At 40.5% G+C, this 17,455-nt stretch overlaps 1 protein-coding gene across 3 annotated transcripts; it reads left to right on the forward strand.

Moving 5' to 3' along the window:
- Nucleotides 1-412: 412 nt before the first annotated feature.
- LOC110324333 (zinc finger protein 729-like) lies at nucleotides 413-12,577 on the forward strand. 3 transcript variants are annotated; one of them, XM_021201817.2, is made up of 3 exons: nucleotides 413-553; nucleotides 7,565-7,691; nucleotides 10,723-12,577. In XM_021201817.2, the coding sequence occupies exons 1-3, from the start codon at nucleotides 545-547 to the stop codon at nucleotides 12,360-12,362; spliced, it is 1,776 nt and encodes a 591-aa protein (XP_021057476.1). In that variant the 5' UTR covers nucleotides 413-544; the 3' UTR covers nucleotides 12,363-12,577. The 3 variants fall into 3 exon arrangements, with proteins under 3 accessions (XP_021057476.1, XP_029397048.1, XP_029397047.1); XM_029541188.1 differs by having other exon boundaries at nucleotides 7,565-7,660; nucleotides 10,723-10,859; XM_029541187.1 differs by lacking the exon at nucleotides 413-553 and adding an exon at nucleotides 754-910 and having other exon boundaries at nucleotides 7,565-7,660.
- Nucleotides 12,578-17,455: the final 4,878 nt, after the last annotated feature.

Below are 17,455 nucleotides of genomic sequence, written 5' to 3' on the forward strand. Positions count from 1 at the left end.
TGGACACTGCTGACTATCTGCTTCCTATCTCAAAACCCAAGATCCGAGTCCGAACAAGTTCTAGGAAATATAAAGATAATTGTCGTTATGTTCCCTGACTTGTGGATCATATGTGTACACGTGTACAAGTGATGGGCATAACAAAGAAGGAAAAAGCCACAGGTCGCCTTGGAAACTAAATCCGCCGAAGCCCGCCTCAAAAAAAAAAAAAAAAAAAAAAAAAAAAAAAAAAAAAAAAAAAAAAAAAAAAAAAACAGTTTCTTGCCCTTCGGACCTCATTCGGCCGTGGGTTGGTGCTATCTGATGTCAATCAAGATCGAGAGGGCGGGGCGGGGGTGGTGGCAGTCACTTTGGTGGAAGGGCGTTGGCTGAGAACCCGCCAATCAAGTAAGTTCACAGAGCGAAGGGACGACGAGCCTTGACAATCTCGCGAGTCCACATCCCGTAGGCGACCTTTGTGTTGGAAAATGTGAGCGAGGTTTCCAGCTTTTGGAAGCCCCGGTGGCCCTTACGAAATCACGGGTGCTGAAGACGCGGGAGAGCCATGGAGATGGTGAGCAATGGTCGCGAGGTTGCGCGGAGGGTTGGGTAGGCGGGAGTCTGCGCTCCGAGAGGGCGCCGGGCCAGGTCGGCTCGGCCTTGGGCGGAGTTGGGCGGCTGCACGGACCTGGCGTCCTCGGGTGCCCCGGAAGGGAGGAGCAGAGCAAACATTGATTTTGCTTCCAGGCCTTTGCCTTGCAGCGGCCTCTCTGTCTGCAATCAGCAGACTGCTGGAGATGGCCTGAAGGAGCATCAGAAAATCCAGTCTCCATGGCGGAGGTTCCTGCTGGACAGCAGCGAGGCTCCTGCTCTTCCTCCTCCCGGAGTTTTCCCGTTTCCCCCTTGTGCCTAGTGGATGTACCAGAAATAGGTCAGATCCAAAACCTTTTCCCCACCGTGCAAATATGTGTGCCATTCCCAATCAACATCAACTGATAGGACACCGTGATGTATTTCAGTCAGACGGCTTTTGACATCGTTTTTCAAAAGGTTTAATGAATGGCGCTTTATTATTGGCTTTCTTTAAGTTTTTGTGTCAGTATATATTAATTATACGTCCTAATGAGTTTCACTATGGCATTTTCACACATGCATATGTACTTTGAAGATATCCTCCATTGTTTCTCTCCTGTCCCTCTCCCACGATAACCCCCTTCTTTCCTAGCTGCTCTATGATAGGCAAAAGTCTATCGTTTGGTGAGCCAAGGAACTTCATTACGGTTATTTACCGAGGGATTAATTACAGGAGCCCAAGCATATAATTAGTGACAACACTACACTAGAAAATATCTCTGAACCACTTACCAACTGTTCACTGCCCACAAATCCTCAGGGAGGGGTGAGGACAAGGAAGTTTTGTTAGGTCCAGTCTTTTGCAGGTCTGCACATTTAATCACATTTGCTGATATTTTGGATGCAAGGGCCATGTAATACATGTGAGATATCCTCAGAATGCCATTTTGTAGGAATTTGTCTTTTGCTTCTTAACAGTTCACCTTTTCAACACCCTGGTTGGTTGGTTGGTTGGTTAAGTCTTTTGTTTTGATTTGGTTTTTGTACTTTCCTCCTTTTGTCTTCTAAGCCACAGATCCCTTCCCACAATGTTTTTCGATTGAGTTTTTCCCCTTTCCTGACCCTTGCACTCTGCTTTAGTGATTTCCTGCACCTGAGCCTGGCACCTTTCGTCCACTGTGTGCTTGTCTAGCACGCATTGACCACTGTGCCCTCTCCTTAGACAACAGCCTGAGCTGTGAGGTGCAGTGAGGGAGCAGCTGGATGCCCTGAGCCTGATAGACTCTGACCTAAGAGCCCTTTTGTTGCATGCGTGTCTTGGTAACCAAGAACAGTATTGAAGCCAACATGGTGGAGTAGCCATTTTTCAACACTGACTTCAATCCCTTAGTGACTGCTAGGTTCTATGGTCATTCTGCTTCGTGCTTTTAAAAACAGCTGCACTGGATTTATAGTTTATAAACAGTTCTGTGCCCAGGTTTCCTTTCAAACACACCGATGTTTACGGAGTACTTCTTTTTCTAAATTCTCCTCTCATATTACATACCATCTGCTGTTTCCCTCCCTCCCTTCCTCCCAGCCCACCCCCACTTTCCCTTTCTCCCAGATCCACTCCTCCCTTGAGAAAAGAGCAGGCCTCCCAGGAGTATCAGCTGAAAACAGCATAATAAGTTACAGTAAGACTAGGCACATGTCAGGGCTGGGCCAGGGCAACCCAGTAGGGGAAAAGGGTCCCAGAAGAGTCAGGGACAGACCCTGCTCCCACTGTTAGGAGTTGCACAAGAACAGCAAGCTACACAATCATAACAGATATGCAGAGGACCTGGGTCAGACCTTGATAGGCTCCCTGATGGTGGTCACTTCAGTCTTTGTGTTGATTCTGTGGTTCATGGGACACTTATTCATAACGCTGGCCTGGTACCTGTTGCCTGTGTATTGAATCATTAATTCAAGTTCTTAGAATCCATAGTGTAGCCAGGTAGCCACTGGTAGAATGCGCTGCGAAACTTCTTCCTGGAGTAAACAACAGGTGGTGCTTCTTAGAGGTGTAGCCCATAGAAAACTTGCCCATCCATCTAAGCCAGAAGATGTAACATGCGCTCAGTTCCCCCTTCTCCCAGAGCCTCGACATTCAGGATATAGTCCAATGGAAGGTGTTAACTTGGATCCTTCACTATGCAGACAGACTCTTTCTAGGAAGAATAGGTAGACCTGGAGTCAAGTCGTGTTGCCAACTTGAGAAGAAGGTCTGGAGAGTTTGGAACTCACACGAGGCTTCCAGAAACCCATTAATGAGTAAAACACAGGAAAATTTAGAACTCAAGGTATGTCTGATCTACATGTGAGACTACATCTCAAAGCAATAAAGACACAACCTCACATAGTTGGCGGTGAGGTGCGTGACCCAGTAGACTCAACTGAGAGAATGGTGGCAAGTAAATGCATTCAGATGTCCACAAGAGCTGACTTAACACAGATCAGGGGGTCTGAGTCACAGACGAGTGTGTCCTTCCCTCACTTAAACCCCAAAGGTTTTTCTTTCAAAACCTACAAACTTTGTTGCATTTTCTTCTCCTTGGCAGATATGAACAAAGTGTAATCAATCTAGTTAGGGCACCATGATCAGAGTAAAGCAGGGAACCCACTGAACCTGGCTTTGGAAACCAGTGAATTCATTGGGTTTATGTATAGGAACATGGGTACCTGCAAAGCTGCTGTGGCACTGAGAAGTCTCGTCCCACAAAGTGTGTCCAGAATGTAAACGCTGGATCGTGGCATCCCACTTAATTAACCTTTTCACTCCTGCATGTCTTGTGCAACTGGGACGAAGGAGGATGAGGTAGGCAGAGTCCCAGAATTGAATCCCGTGATGCCCCCATCTCATTCCTTCTCTTAGGGATATGAGCAGCCACATTGTCTTTGTGATAGACCTAATGATTAATGAGTTTCTTTGCTCTTTCTTCTCATGCCTGATTGACCAGGGTTAACTTAGTCCTGGTTATCTCTGTCCTGTATTTTAGTGGAAGAGGTAATTGTTTCATACCGTGAGGGAAAAGCTACATAATTCCCTCCCCTCTGGCCTTTACTGCTCATGTGGATTTTACCTGAGACATGTGGGCTCCAGGAGCTGTGGGCTTGCTCAGCAGCTCTCGGAGACTTTATTGTTAGCCTGCTGACCTGTGCTTCTCGGTTCAGGATTCTTGAGTTCTTCCATGAGCTTCCTAGTCCCAGTCAGTTCTGTATACTATTCATTCTGTGGCCTGGGGCTGATGTCAGAGAAAGAACTGACCTGAGAGCAGCATTGAAGAACTTGCCAGCAAGGGATGAGGGCATGAGGCTAAAGCGGAGGGTAGGTTTTTCTCTGTAGATTTATAAGTTTAGAGGACCCCCTTTCTGGTTACATCTATCTTTGTGAGATAGGGGTCTTAGCTGTCAATAGTGTATGCAAACTGTATTGTGTTATGTACCCGTACATATAAAAAGGATTCTGTTGTCAGTATAGCCATCGTCTGAGCTGTGTTCTGATCTAGGCCTATAGGTCTGTGAAGAACTGAAGAAACACTAATAAAACATCTGTTCGCTTGAGAATGTACCATGTGCGTGGCGATGGTCTTGATACCCATTGTAGGAGCCAACTGAGTAAACCAGAATCTTTCTGAGTATCTCCTGCTTGTTCCAGTGAAACCCTAGAAATTGAGCTCCCTCTCCCTGGTGTCATGAAAGTGGTTTGTCAGAAGCATGAATGGATACGTTTCCAAAACTGAGTACTTTTACAGAGTAAGCTAATTTGATTAGCTGCTATCTACCAGGCAGCCAGATGATCCTTGACAGCTGCCATTTGCAATCACAGATTCTTTTATTATAATATGCATTATCATTAGAATTGTGTGTGTGTGTGTGTCATATAATGGTTACAGAAAGGTTAAAGATAACAGAGTTCAAAGAGGCCTTATTGCAGTCAGAGATTAAAAAAACTAATACATCTTAAAAGACCATAGCAGGCGAAGATATTAGCAGCTGTGGGTGTACACAGGAAACAGTTTCATGATGGTTCTTGTAAAAGAGACCTCTACTCTGGTAAAGCTGGGATTCTTTATCACAGAGAGGAATTTCAGGACGAGCCAGTATGTACCAGACTTGGAGTTTGTAAGGAAGAGGTTATAACATAAGTTTGAGCATGAAGGCCAGTAGAAACAGGTTCTCCGAAGGGGGAAGAAGATACACCCGCGTGTGGACATAGACTTCTTTACAGTCTGTAATAATTGCCTTACAGTAAACAGATTTCAGTGTGTTCTGAAGTTGCACCTCAAAAGGTTGCTGAAGAACTTAAATCAGATCATAGGCCAGTTCCTGTTGTGCACTGGGTAACATAGCTTATGAGGAATGCATGAATAATTAATATTTGTAATGTAAACTGAAGTTAATAGTCTTTTGTGAAATTCTCAGATAATATGTGGGACAGGACAAAGGCCGTATTTGGAGACTGGCTATATTTAGGTCCTAAGCATTGTTCATTGGTGTTTAGTATTTTATTTGAACTATCCGTGTATAAAGGAAACTTTGTCTCTATGAAAACAGCTTTCACAGCAGACTATTCGGTTGTAATTTGTGACTTTTATCTGAGTGGACATCAAGCAGACTCCAGGGTGCCTTCCTTGTTCCCTCGGTTTCCCCCATGTGGCTGGCCTGTCCAGCTTGATATTAATGAACCCAGAAGTAGAACTGCTGAGGAAACACATGAGCCCTGCATGGAGACACTGCTCCCTTTTACTAAGGATCGAGACCATTCACAAGGAAGACCATAGAAAATGAAGCCCAGGCAAAAAATGGGATTATTCCATGTTTTCTTGGCACGTAAACTGGATGGTCAGGTGTCCTTACGACAGATTCCAGGTGAGCATGTGTTACGTTGCTGATTCATCTGGACTTCTAAATTAGTTCCCAGGCCTGACTTTTCTGATACAACTTTAATATGCTCACATGTCACTATAGTTTACAGTCTACCTTATTAACCTGATAGGTGATAACCATTTTACTTGTATGACCAGTTACTAGTTTTTGCTTCGTGGTTAATGCACAGATGAGCCACACAGTCATTTTGCTTTTTTCACTCAAAATGGAGCCACAAGACAAGAAACTAGGAAGCCTCTATTTTACACATCATTGTGACCTCTCACTTCCCAAAGTAACAGGTCTCATGGACCAACCCACCTCCAGGTCGTGTACATTATATTCATTGCTTTAAGTAACCTTGGCTTTGCTAGGCTGCTCCATGCAGAGAGGCTTCTGTTTTCCCTCTCCTCCTCCTCTTTTACCTTTCTCTTTTTAAAATTGTGTGTGTGTGTGTGTGTGTGTGTGTGTGTGTGTGTGTGTGTGTGTGTGGTGGCATTTGTTTTTGTCTCCAGCGTTGATATTGAGTAATTTACAAAGTATCAAATGGAAGACAGAACCATGGCACCATGGTATTCCCATAGTCTCTGTCAGTGGTAATTCAGAATGTTTCTAAAATACTTGAAGGTGATTCATTAGGGATGGAAGACAAAGAGATTCCTAGGAGAACGTGTCTCTGGTTAGGGACAGAGGAACCCCATATTCAGAATTTGGAGACATTTGTTTCTCTACCTTTCTTACTTCTGGTTAGTATGGTTTTGTTTGTTTTTATCTTAAGCTACTTCCTCTTCTAATATGAAATAGACATGGTACAATATTCCTGCTCAATATCACATATACACAATTCTTTACTACTCTTACCTTTAGCCAAAGAAACAAATCTATTTCCAAGTCTGTTCAAATTAGAGCTTATAATACAAAATAGTTAGTAAATGACTTAAAAGCTACAGCTTTGATTGTAGTTTGACAGCCTTAAATACATTCTCAGTGATATTATATTTTAAAAAGTATTAAAAACAAACAAACAAATAGAATCTTCCTTAAATAGAATGTAATTCCAGTTTGCACTGTTGACTTCTGTGGCGTTATGGGTGGCCTTGGACTTGTGTCCTTCTACCTCTACCTACCAAATGCTGGGATTAAAAGTATGTGCCCCCACACCTGAGATAAGGGTGCTGGTAGGTCAATGTGTGCATGCGCGTGTGTGTGTGTGTGTGTGTCTGTGTGTGTGTGTGTGTCTGTGTGTGTGTCTGTGTGTGTCTGTGTGTGTGTCTGTGTGTGTTTTAATCTGTCCTCAGGAGGAACCCAGGGCCTTTTGTACTATGTATCACTGGGAAATACACACAGCCATTGTGTATTGTTTTGGATTTATGGCTACTATTTTTATTTTTAGAAATAAAGTATAAATATTATTTGATCAGTTTTCTTTTGCTGCCTTTTTAATATATTTCCATTCCCAACAACATGCGAAAACTACTTGAAGCTTATTTTTGTTTTTTTAACTTTACGTTTCCATCTTAATCCTGGACCAAGTGCATTTGGTTAGAACCTAGGTTTGACCATTTGCCATTTTTTTGACAAAATAATGTAGGGGGAAAAAAAAACACATAAAATCATTCCCATGAAAAAATTATTCTAGCTATATTTCCTGTTATAATAAAATGCATGATCACTTTAAAAATCAAACTGCGCCTCATAGCTGCTAATGAGCGGCCTTGGACACTGACGTCAGCATTACTACTTAGCTGTGTCCTCAGAAACTCTGGCTCCAGTCCAGAACACCTGACTAAGAATCTGCATCCATCTAATTCACTGTGGCTTTCTAGTCTCATTTCCTCTGTTGCACAGCAGATAGTGTTGTCTGTTAGTTTATACAGTGCATGCTTTGATGGTAATGTTCTGCTACTTAAATGTCATACAGTTGTAATATTTACACTGGTTTGGCGGTGTAAATATAAAAAGGCCCTTGCTGAACAATTTCAGTTTCCTGAATCATCACCATTCTAGCTCTCACTTCCTCTTGGCTGACACAGAACTCTGATCTTTTTGGCTGACACAAAAAGATCATCTTGGATAACACAAAACTCTGACAGTGTGGTATTTGTGTTCCTTTCTATTTCAGGAGCAGTTGACCTTCCGCGATGTGGCCGTTGACTTCTCGCCGGATGAGTGGGAATGCCTGGACCCTCCTCAGCAGAGGCTGTACAGGGATGTGATGGTAGAGAACTACAGAAACCTGGTCTCTGTGGGTGAGGACAGCATCCCTGCAGAGCCCCCAGCACACTGCTACCATTTCATGTCTGACCTTTCAAAAATGTCTGCTGTAGCCTGTGCTTTTCATAAGCAATACAAACTTGAGCTTTAAAGAACAGTTGTGGGGCCCTTGGCATACATAAAAGATGCTCCCATTTCTTCTTGTCGTTGTTCTTTTCCACTTTCTGGACTCACTATACATCCTGCCTTTAGCTTAGTGGTAATTGCAACAAATCTATGCCACATAACATTCTGATCTACCTATTAAAGTCTACTTTCTCCTTCTCAGCTTTGATTTGACTGTAGTTAGAAGTGCAGCTCAGCATTTGCAAATTGAAAATGTTGTCTTATGTGTCTTTTTTTTTTTTTTTTTGGTTTTTCAAGACAGGGTTTCTCTGTATAGCCCTGACTGTCCTGGAACTCACTTTGTAGACCAGGCTGGCCTGGAACTCAGAAATCTGCCTGCCTCTGCCTCCCAAGTGCTGGGATTAAAGGCATGTGTCACCACACCCGGCTCTCATGTGTCTTTTGAGAATCATATTTGTACCACTGTTGTTCTTTTCTTTTTTTTGGAAAATATTTGAATTTATTTATTACATATATTTTAAAATTGGTTTAAAACTCCTAAGCAACATATTAGTATGTTTATGAGCTTGAAACTATTTGCTAGATTGTCATTGGGGTAAAATTTTAATAAATATTTGTAATTGAAATTACTATATTGGAAAATAATTGCTAAATATAATTTGCTATGTAATTACCCAATGTCAGGCATAGCCATAATCAAGATTTTCAAATGTCATTTTTGAATGATACACATATAAATATAATAGGAAAATTGTATTATTCTCTTCACTGTACAGTTTAACAATTATTTTAAAATGGAGATTCCTGAGTATATAATTTACTAAAGGATCTCATGAAAAGAATTATTAATGCCAAACTTCTGGCTACTATTCTAAGCTTTGAAACTCTACTTTGTTGTGTATCCTACTAAGTCCATGGAATTCGAGGTATTTGATTTTCCACGGAGTTTTACAGTTTTATTATTTAGGTTGCCCATAGTAGTAGGGAAGTCTAGTGGTGGTGGTCATTTACAGTGTATATGCCTGTAAGAGCTTCGCTGAGGTCACATTGGAGCATCGTAGAGAGGCCACGTCACTTTTACTGCTCTCTGTGAAGCATAGAGTCTAATGCATAGGTCGGTTTTACTACGTGCATTGTCTTCATGTTCTTCCCTCTGAGTCAGTCATTTCTATTTACTGTGTTAGCATCCATTGAAATTTGGCCTTAAAAAAAGTATCAGCAACAGATTATAACAGGCATGGGGGATGATGCATGGAGGCACCTTAAAAACTGAACATGTGTTTGTTCCAGCAAAGCCCAGCAATAGTAGGTCACTCTGTCGATAAGGCCACCAATAGAGTGTTTAGTGCGACATGATTTGAAGTAGCCAAAATAAAAGTTAATGTCAGTACAAATGCATAAACGATTCAGGGTCTTAAATGAGAGCTTAGTATTTAAACTGCTCTTGGTGAGGACCAGTGTGCGTTCCCAGCACCCACACTGAGCAACTCACAACTGCCTGTCACTCTAGTTCTAGAGGTATGTGATGACTTTGTTATTCACAGATATCTACACACACACACCTCTGAAAATAATAAAAGGCATTTTTAAAAGATTGTGTGGTCCATGTACACAGTGAATTAATATTCAGCAATATAAAAGAGACAAGCAAAATCACTTAATTTTATGCAGCATGGGTAAAAGTGCAGGACTTAAAATGAAATCAGGCAGACACAAGAAATAAGCATCCTAATGTGCAGTCTGAAAAGTTAATCTCAGAAGTGAAAAGTGAGTGCAGATTGGTACATGACCAGTGACTGTCACCTTGGGGCACTGTTGAAGTAGTGGTGGTCAAAGATGAATATTACTAAAATAAGCATAAGGCTATTAGACAATAGCTGTTTTTTAAAGATCTAGACTTAATTGGAAAAAAAACAAGATAGGCATGAAAACATTCAGAATTTTAAAGATCATGAGTGTATTTAATATGTATTTCTTGGGAAATACTAGAGAAATTGATAGTTAGTGTTCAAGTACAAATATTGTTTTTTGAAATGATAATGTGTTAAGTAGATTTAGCCATCCCAGTATAAATATATACTTAAAAATATCATGCTGTATATGAGTAGATTGAGTTTATTTTTCAGTGAAATCAACAACAAACAATAGTAATTTGTTTTATATTCAGAAAGTTATTTTTTTTTCTCTATAGGATGTCTTCATTCATGCTTTTGATTATTGAGGACTCCAAAGCCTGTCCTTGGGAGACAAACCTGTTGTATGGAGTTATGTGTCCTTATTCAAATTTCATTAGCTAGCATGTGCTCTCCCCCTGGTGACAGTTTGGGATACCAGAATAGTATTTGCTTTTGGTCTCAGTTTTACAAAATGGTTACGTAAAATATACCTGGTATTATCTCCTACTCTCTGTCATTATAGATAGCCAGGTTTCATACAGGCCCTCAAAAGCAAGAAAAAAAAAAAGTCCTCTGTCTTTTTTTTTTTTTTTCTTTATGGTGATAGAGATTTGATTTTTCCTAATTAGCTGTTATAAGGGGAAAAGAAGAGCTATGCTTGACAAAAGTAACAAACTTCACTTCCTCCTACCTTGAGACTGCTTGGCCTTGTGCTTTCTTGGGGTGCTGTGACTCCTTACCTGGTTATGGGAGGGTGTACAAGTTTAATTTTAAGGTGTTTTGTTGTTTTTGTTTTGTTTTGTTTTTTATCATTTTTGTTTGTTTGTTTCAGTGTGGTTTGCTTTGGTTTGGGGTTTTTTGTTGTGTTTTTGTTTTGTTTCTCTGTTAGTTTTTTAGTTAACTTTCAACCGTTGCTACTGTGATTTCTCCAGAAGTTTCAAATATGGAACTCCAGATGTTTCATCTTGGTATAACTTCAAATGTATTTACAAACTGTAATCACTAGTATCTATTAAATTAATTTGTTTGTTTTTATTTATTTCAGCTCTTTCTCATCATTGTACCCAGAACTTTTCACCAGAGCAGATCCTAAAATATTCCTTCACAGAAGTGACTAATGGAAGTTATAGCCTTCAGCATTTATACTTAAGGGAAGATTGTGCAAATGTAGATGATAATAAAGCAGTAGCCTACCATGATAGACATAAGCAATGTCTGATCACAAGCAATACCAAAGACAACAGAGATCAAGAACAGAAAACAGCACTGAAAAAAACTCATGCAAGGCCAAATACTTTTGATGAGCCATGTGTCTATAACTGTAAATATCCACAGGAAAATTTTCAGCATGACTTAACTTTGAAAGAAAGTTGGGAAGATCTGATAGATAGATTAATTTTTCACTCAAATAATTTCATAGACAAAGAATTAAGAAACAGAGGACTGATCTCTAAAAGTGATCGAGTCGAGTCTTCCTATCCTGGAAGATCCATGCTCTTCAGTCAGCAAATGCCTGTCCCCTGTGGCCAAAAGCACAATTCTGATGATTGTGGATTGCCTTCTACTGATCCATTATTGCATAGCCAAAATCTAGATACAGGTGTTTGGGAAACCCCTTACATGTTTAAGGAAATTAGCAAAGCTTTTAGTAGTGGATCTTTACTAAATAGTTGCAATGATGTGGTTATCTTAGAAAAATCTGGTCAGTGTGACAAAGTACATAATGACTTTGACCATTGTTTGAGTCCTAACAAACGTCAGTGTACTCTTCCAAAGAAGCTTTTCAATTGTGATAATTTCTTTACTCAGTGTTCAAAGCTTACTATCCATCAGTGTAACTATATTCAAGATAATCATTACAAGAGTATAGATTATGACACAATGTTTAATAAAACTTTAAACGTTACTACGCGTAGAATTCAGCATTCCAAGAAATCCTACAAATGTAATGAGTGTGGCAAAGCCTTTAAATATTGCTCAAGTTACAGAAAACACAGCATAATTCACACAGGAGAGAAACCCTTCAAATGTAAATTATGTGGAAAATCCTTTACCCAATGTGCAAGCCTTAAAAAACATCAGAGAATCCACACTGGAGAGAAGCCCTACAGGTGTGAAGAATGTGGCAGAAGCTTTAACCACTACTCAATTCTTGGTCAACACCAGAGGATTCATACAGGAGAGAAACCCTACAAGTGTAAACAGTGTGGCAAGTCCTTTACTCAGTGTTCAAGCCTTCAGAAACACCAAGTAATCCACACTGGAGAGAAGCCCTACAGATGTGCAGAATGTGGCAAATCCTTTACCCAAAACTCAACCCTTAGTCAACACCAGAGAATTCATACTGGAGAGAAACCTTACAAATGTGAGCAGTGTGGCAAGGCCTTTACCCAGTGTTCAAGCCTTAGAAAACATGAGAGAATTCACACTGGAGAGAAACCCTACAAATGTGAGGAGTGTGGCAGAGCCTTTAACTGCCGTTCGTCTTTTACTAAACACAAAAGAATTCACACAGGAGAAAAACCTTACAAATGTAAAGACTGTGACAAAGCTTTTATCCACTGCACAAACCTTATTCAACACCAGAGAATCCATACAGGAGAGAAACCATACAAATGTAATGAATGTGGGAAATCCTTTAGTCAATGTTCAAACCTTAGAAAGCATGAGAGAATTCATACATGAATAAAACTAACAAATGTAAAGAATCTAGTAAATCTTTTATCCATAGTCAAAAACTTGTGTAATGTCCTATAATTCAAACTGGGGTGAGTCCTACAGAGGTAGTGAATGTAACCACGTCTGACTGTTATTTTACAGCTCACTACAGAGAACTAATTGTTCCTTGGGAGAAACCCTACAAATCTGAAAAATGCCAAATTCTTAAGGTTTAAAATCCTTTACCAAACACCACAGAATTCACTTTAGAAAGAAACAATTTTTTTTTTTTTTTTTTTTTTTTTGAGACAGGGTTTCTCTGTGTAGCCCTGGCTGTCCTGGAACTCACTTTGTAGACCAGGCTGACCTCAAACTCAGAAATCCACCTGCCTCTGCCTCCNGAGACAGGGTTTCTCTGTGTAGCCCTGGCTGTCCTGGAACTCACTTTGTAGACCAGGCTGACCTCAAACTCAGAAATCCACCTGCCTCTGCCTCCCGAGTGCTGTGATTAAAGGCGTGCACCACCACGCCAGGCTCATGATTTTTTTAATGTGGAAAAAATTAATTGTTGGCCATCTCTTACTAAACTTTGAATTCACACATGAGACAAAAACTGGCAAATGTGCACAACCGGACAGTTATTCATAGCTCTCCAGCTTTCACTAAACACAGAAATTCACACCTGAGACAAACCCTACAAGTGTAGAAAAAGTGACAAACTTTTACCATTTTGCACACCTTAACACCAGAGTTTATACTAGAATGAAACACTGCAAACACAACTGTTTCATAGCCTTTACATCAAGGCACAAAGCTATTTGACATCAGAGAACAGTAAAAATTTCAATTTTGTCTCTAGTGCACATCTCAAAGAACAGTACAGCATTTATGTTCTGTGCAAGCGTAAGTATATAGAACCTTGGTTAACATACAGGCTATTAATATAACTGATACAGACGTCTACAAGTATAAATGTTCTAAAACCTTTATTTTTGGCTTAAAGTTTACACTATTAATTCTGGTAGAAATTGGCTCTCGAAGCTCTCCTGAAATACCATCAATAACTCATTCTCAAAACCTATGATTGTGTCACATTTTAAACGTTTCTAAATGTGCTCACTCACCCCAGAAAATGAGAAACCACCATTCTTACATTTATAGTAAGTGCTTGTGAAGAGTTTTTCTGAAGACTGGACAGTGTATTTTCTTAACCAAGAGAGTGCTAGATGACAAATATTACTAATGCATTTGTGGGCAATGATGGGATTCTATTAATCATTCACCCCCAGGATCTTTAAGTGAATTTTCCTAAATTGGCATGATGTGGCAGGCTGAGAGGTTTCAGAATGTTTGTGAACTGAGACTGCCACCTACCCAGAATAGGAGGGAGGAAAAATACCCTTGAGGTTCTCATGCAGTCCAGTCTCTAGTTGTGACAAGCTCCAATACAGTCAACCTTTGCTGAACACCCAAGTAAACACCACATGCCAAGAATGAGCAATACAGAGGTCTTGGTATTTCTTGAACAGACTGAAGGGTGGTACCAACACAGCAGCACAATATAAAATAGTTGCTGTTGCTACCATCTGAAGTCAGCCTGGTGGAACACAGGCTCAGTCCACTGCCAAATAGGCATATGACTTCTGTGTTGGTCCCACATGCAAGATTTACCAAACCAGGAGGGCACATGCACTCCACACAGTTCACAAGGGAAGAATCCCAGGGCTGCATAAGCACCTGTGATTTAACTACATTAACCTAGGTAGTTTTGCATAGGTGAAAGGAGGAACGTGTTCTGAAGTGTAAAAAGCCACCTGCTTGGAGCTTCAACTGACCTTTTCGCACAGCAATACAGTGGGCATGCGAGTTAAGTTTTTCCATCTAGGGAGGGGAGGATCAGAAGGTCATCTAACTAAACCCTGATGAATGGTATGCAGAATCTGGCTAGGTGAAGTGGTTAGATGTGGAATTTGATGTGTCTTTATGTTAAGACTACAAGGATCCTCACCTGAACCTCAATTTGTGGCATCCCAAGTGGTGCTCTGTCTTATGTTGGGACACTGGATGTGAGACCTAGTCTGGATAGACAGAAGTTGGGGTGCATGAGGGGATTTAGACAGAGTAAGCCAGGCTTACCCTGGGTGAAGAGTTTGTAGGATATGGTTGGCCAAAGAGGTTGGATGTAACATGAGAAGGGAATCTAGTTTGGGAATAAATAGCAGGAGTCCTCCAGGTTTTGAAGTTTTGTGACTTAGAGCACTTCTGGCCTGCCCCGCCCCCTACTTCCTGAGTGTTGAGCCAGCTTCGTGCTCCTGTTGTTCCTTCCCTGACAAAACAGACAACACCTCTGAAACTATAAGCCAAAAAAATTTATTTCTCCCTTAAATTGTTTTTATTTGTGAAATGCATCACAGCAACACAAACTAATAGGATCCCTTTTAACAAAGGGATCCTATTCATAAATATGAGTAGCATTCATGATGAATGACGAACAGGTGGACTCGACCCTTTAAAGTTGCAAAGGTTGAGAAATTTACTTGTTGGGGTTCACAGGGTGGGTAGAATCCTCTGGTTCCTGCTAATTAAAAATTTAGCTGAAACTTAAAAGTGAATCTGTTAGCCTCAGTTCTAACAGGGATGAGCATATGTGTCCTCAGTAAGTATTTTCTATTGCTTTCTCTGGCGTCAGAAACAATGAAAGCAGTGTAGGAAATCACTGGAAGGGCTAGGGTAGTGAAAATTGTGAAGTCTCGTTTAGCTGTGGAGGATGGCTTTGTGTTTTGTTTGTTTGGGTTTGGTTTTTGTGGTGTATGAGTGTGGCATGCATGTATGTGTATGCATTGTGTACGTGTGGGGCACCCACAGAAGTTGAAAGGGACTGTACCATACCTTTGAACTGAAGTTACAGATCATTGTGCCATGTGAGTGTTGGGAATCTTCCGAAAGAGCAACAAATGCTCTCAACTACTGAGCTATCTCCCCAGTTTCTATGTTTTTTAATAAAATGTTGCATGTAGATTTGTTATTGGGGGCCACAGTTACAGACCGAGCTTTCCTTGTTCTCATCTTGCCATTCAACACATTTAATCTTATTTTCACAACAAGAAAAAGCTAAATGTGAAGTTGAATAAGTGAGAACACAGCATTTTTATATTCATGAGACATAGTGTATTTGAGCAGATATTTCAGTATCCAGAAAGAACATAAAATGAGGAGAAAAATTAAAATAGTGAATTATAGAGGCTATTTTCACTTGGACAAAAAATGTCTGATATTTTGTGCTTTTTGTACTAACATGTATTAATTGGACACATTAATGAAGATAGATTGGTAGCTCCACACATGCATACATTGTATAGTCATCCAACCAACTCAAAATATATGAGAGAAACATTCAAGATGAGTTATCTCACTCCTCCATACTTGGGATCTCCAACAGTAAACTAAGAGTTGTGCTGTCACTGGAACAGTTAAGGGCAAGAGAGGCCTTCATGGTACACTGCTACATGCTTTGTTTTTAGTTTGTGTTGGTTGTCTTCCTTTATTTACTAGCATTTAACCATTGGATTTTATGAGACCAAGTCAGAGTGGTTGGAGAAAGTTGAAAATGTTTTTTGAAGAGTAGCAGCAAAGTTGATATTGGAAAAAGTATCCCCATGGGAAGTAAATGTCTAAAATGTTAGGCAACTCTGAGTAAGACTGAATTGTTGCAACAATGTGCTTTAACTGTAACTTCTGTATTAGTTACTTTCCTGTTGCTGTGCTAAAACACTGACCTCACAACTTAGAAAAGTTTACTAGAGCTTTTAGGTGCAGAGGATTAGGGTTTACAATGGCAGGTAGCAAGCATGAGAAGCTGAGAGCTCACATCTTGAGCTATAAGCACAAAGTAGAGAGAGCTCTGAAAGCCAGCCCCAAATGACGGGCTTCCTCACACATAGCTGTACCTCTGCAACCTCCACCAAACAATACCACCAGCTGGGGACCAATTATTCAAATACAGGAGCTTTTGGAGGACATTTTTATTCAAACATATACACTCTACTCCCTGACTCCCATGAGCTGCAGGCCATATCATAATGTGAAATGATGCATTTAATCCAATCCCCAAAACCCCCATAGTCTTTCCAGAATCAAAAATCTCTTCTGAGACTCAAGATTTTACTTAATCGTAAACATACTGTCAAAACAAACACCTCACAAGTTGCGTACTGCCAATATATAATAATATAGAATATATATTACCATTCCAAAGGGAAAGAATTAGGCCATACTAAAGAAATAATGGACCAAAGCAAGACTGAAACCAAGCAGACCAAACACTAAATCCTATAACTCCATATTTGGGACTTTAATTTAAAGACCTTAGGTAGCTCCAGTCCTCTAGCTTTACTGCCTGCAACATACATCTCTCTGTTGAGCTCTTACAGATATCTATCTCATGGTTCTGCCATGTCTCGTGTCCTAGGGTCTCCAGTACAATCCAGACTTCACTTACACAGCTCTCACAATGGCATCTCACACCCTCTTGAAGACTCAAGGATTTCACAGAGGGATTCCCTTTTGCCTGGCTCCAGCGGCTCTCTGAAGTCATGGAGGAAGAATCCACGAACCCTTCACTTTTGCATCTTTTATGCCTTTAAAGGCAGTAGTATGTAGGGAACACTGCGAGGTTGTGCAGCCATCTTGGGAAGAATCTTGCACCTCTTGAATCATATTAGCAGAAGTGGTTTTACTCAGTTGCTTTTTAGGAGCAGAAGATGCCTTAACCCACTGGGTCTCAACCTTCCTAATGATATGACCCTTTGATACAGTTTCTCATATTGTGCTGACCCCCAACTATGAAATTATTTTGTTGCTACTACTTAACTATAATTTTGCTACTGTTATCAATTGTAATATAAATATCTGATATTTAGTATATACGGTATGCAAACCCTATGGAAGGTGGTTTGACTCAAAAAGGTCACAACCCACAGGTTGAGATCTGCTGTCTTAGGCTCCCTTTCACAAATTAGAAGCTTAGCTGAGTGGGCTCTTGATCTGAGAGTACCTTTTCCTATATGGCCCTGTAGAGCAGAATGCCTCTCCATAAAGGCTCTAATCTTATCTCCTTAGGC

The sequence above is a fragment of the Mus pahari genome, chromosome 7 (assembly GCF_900095145.1).
Source record: "Mus pahari chromosome 7, PAHARI_EIJ_v1.1, whole genome shotgun sequence".
Lineage (NCBI taxonomy): Eukaryota > Metazoa > Chordata > Mammalia > Rodentia > Muridae > Mus > Mus pahari.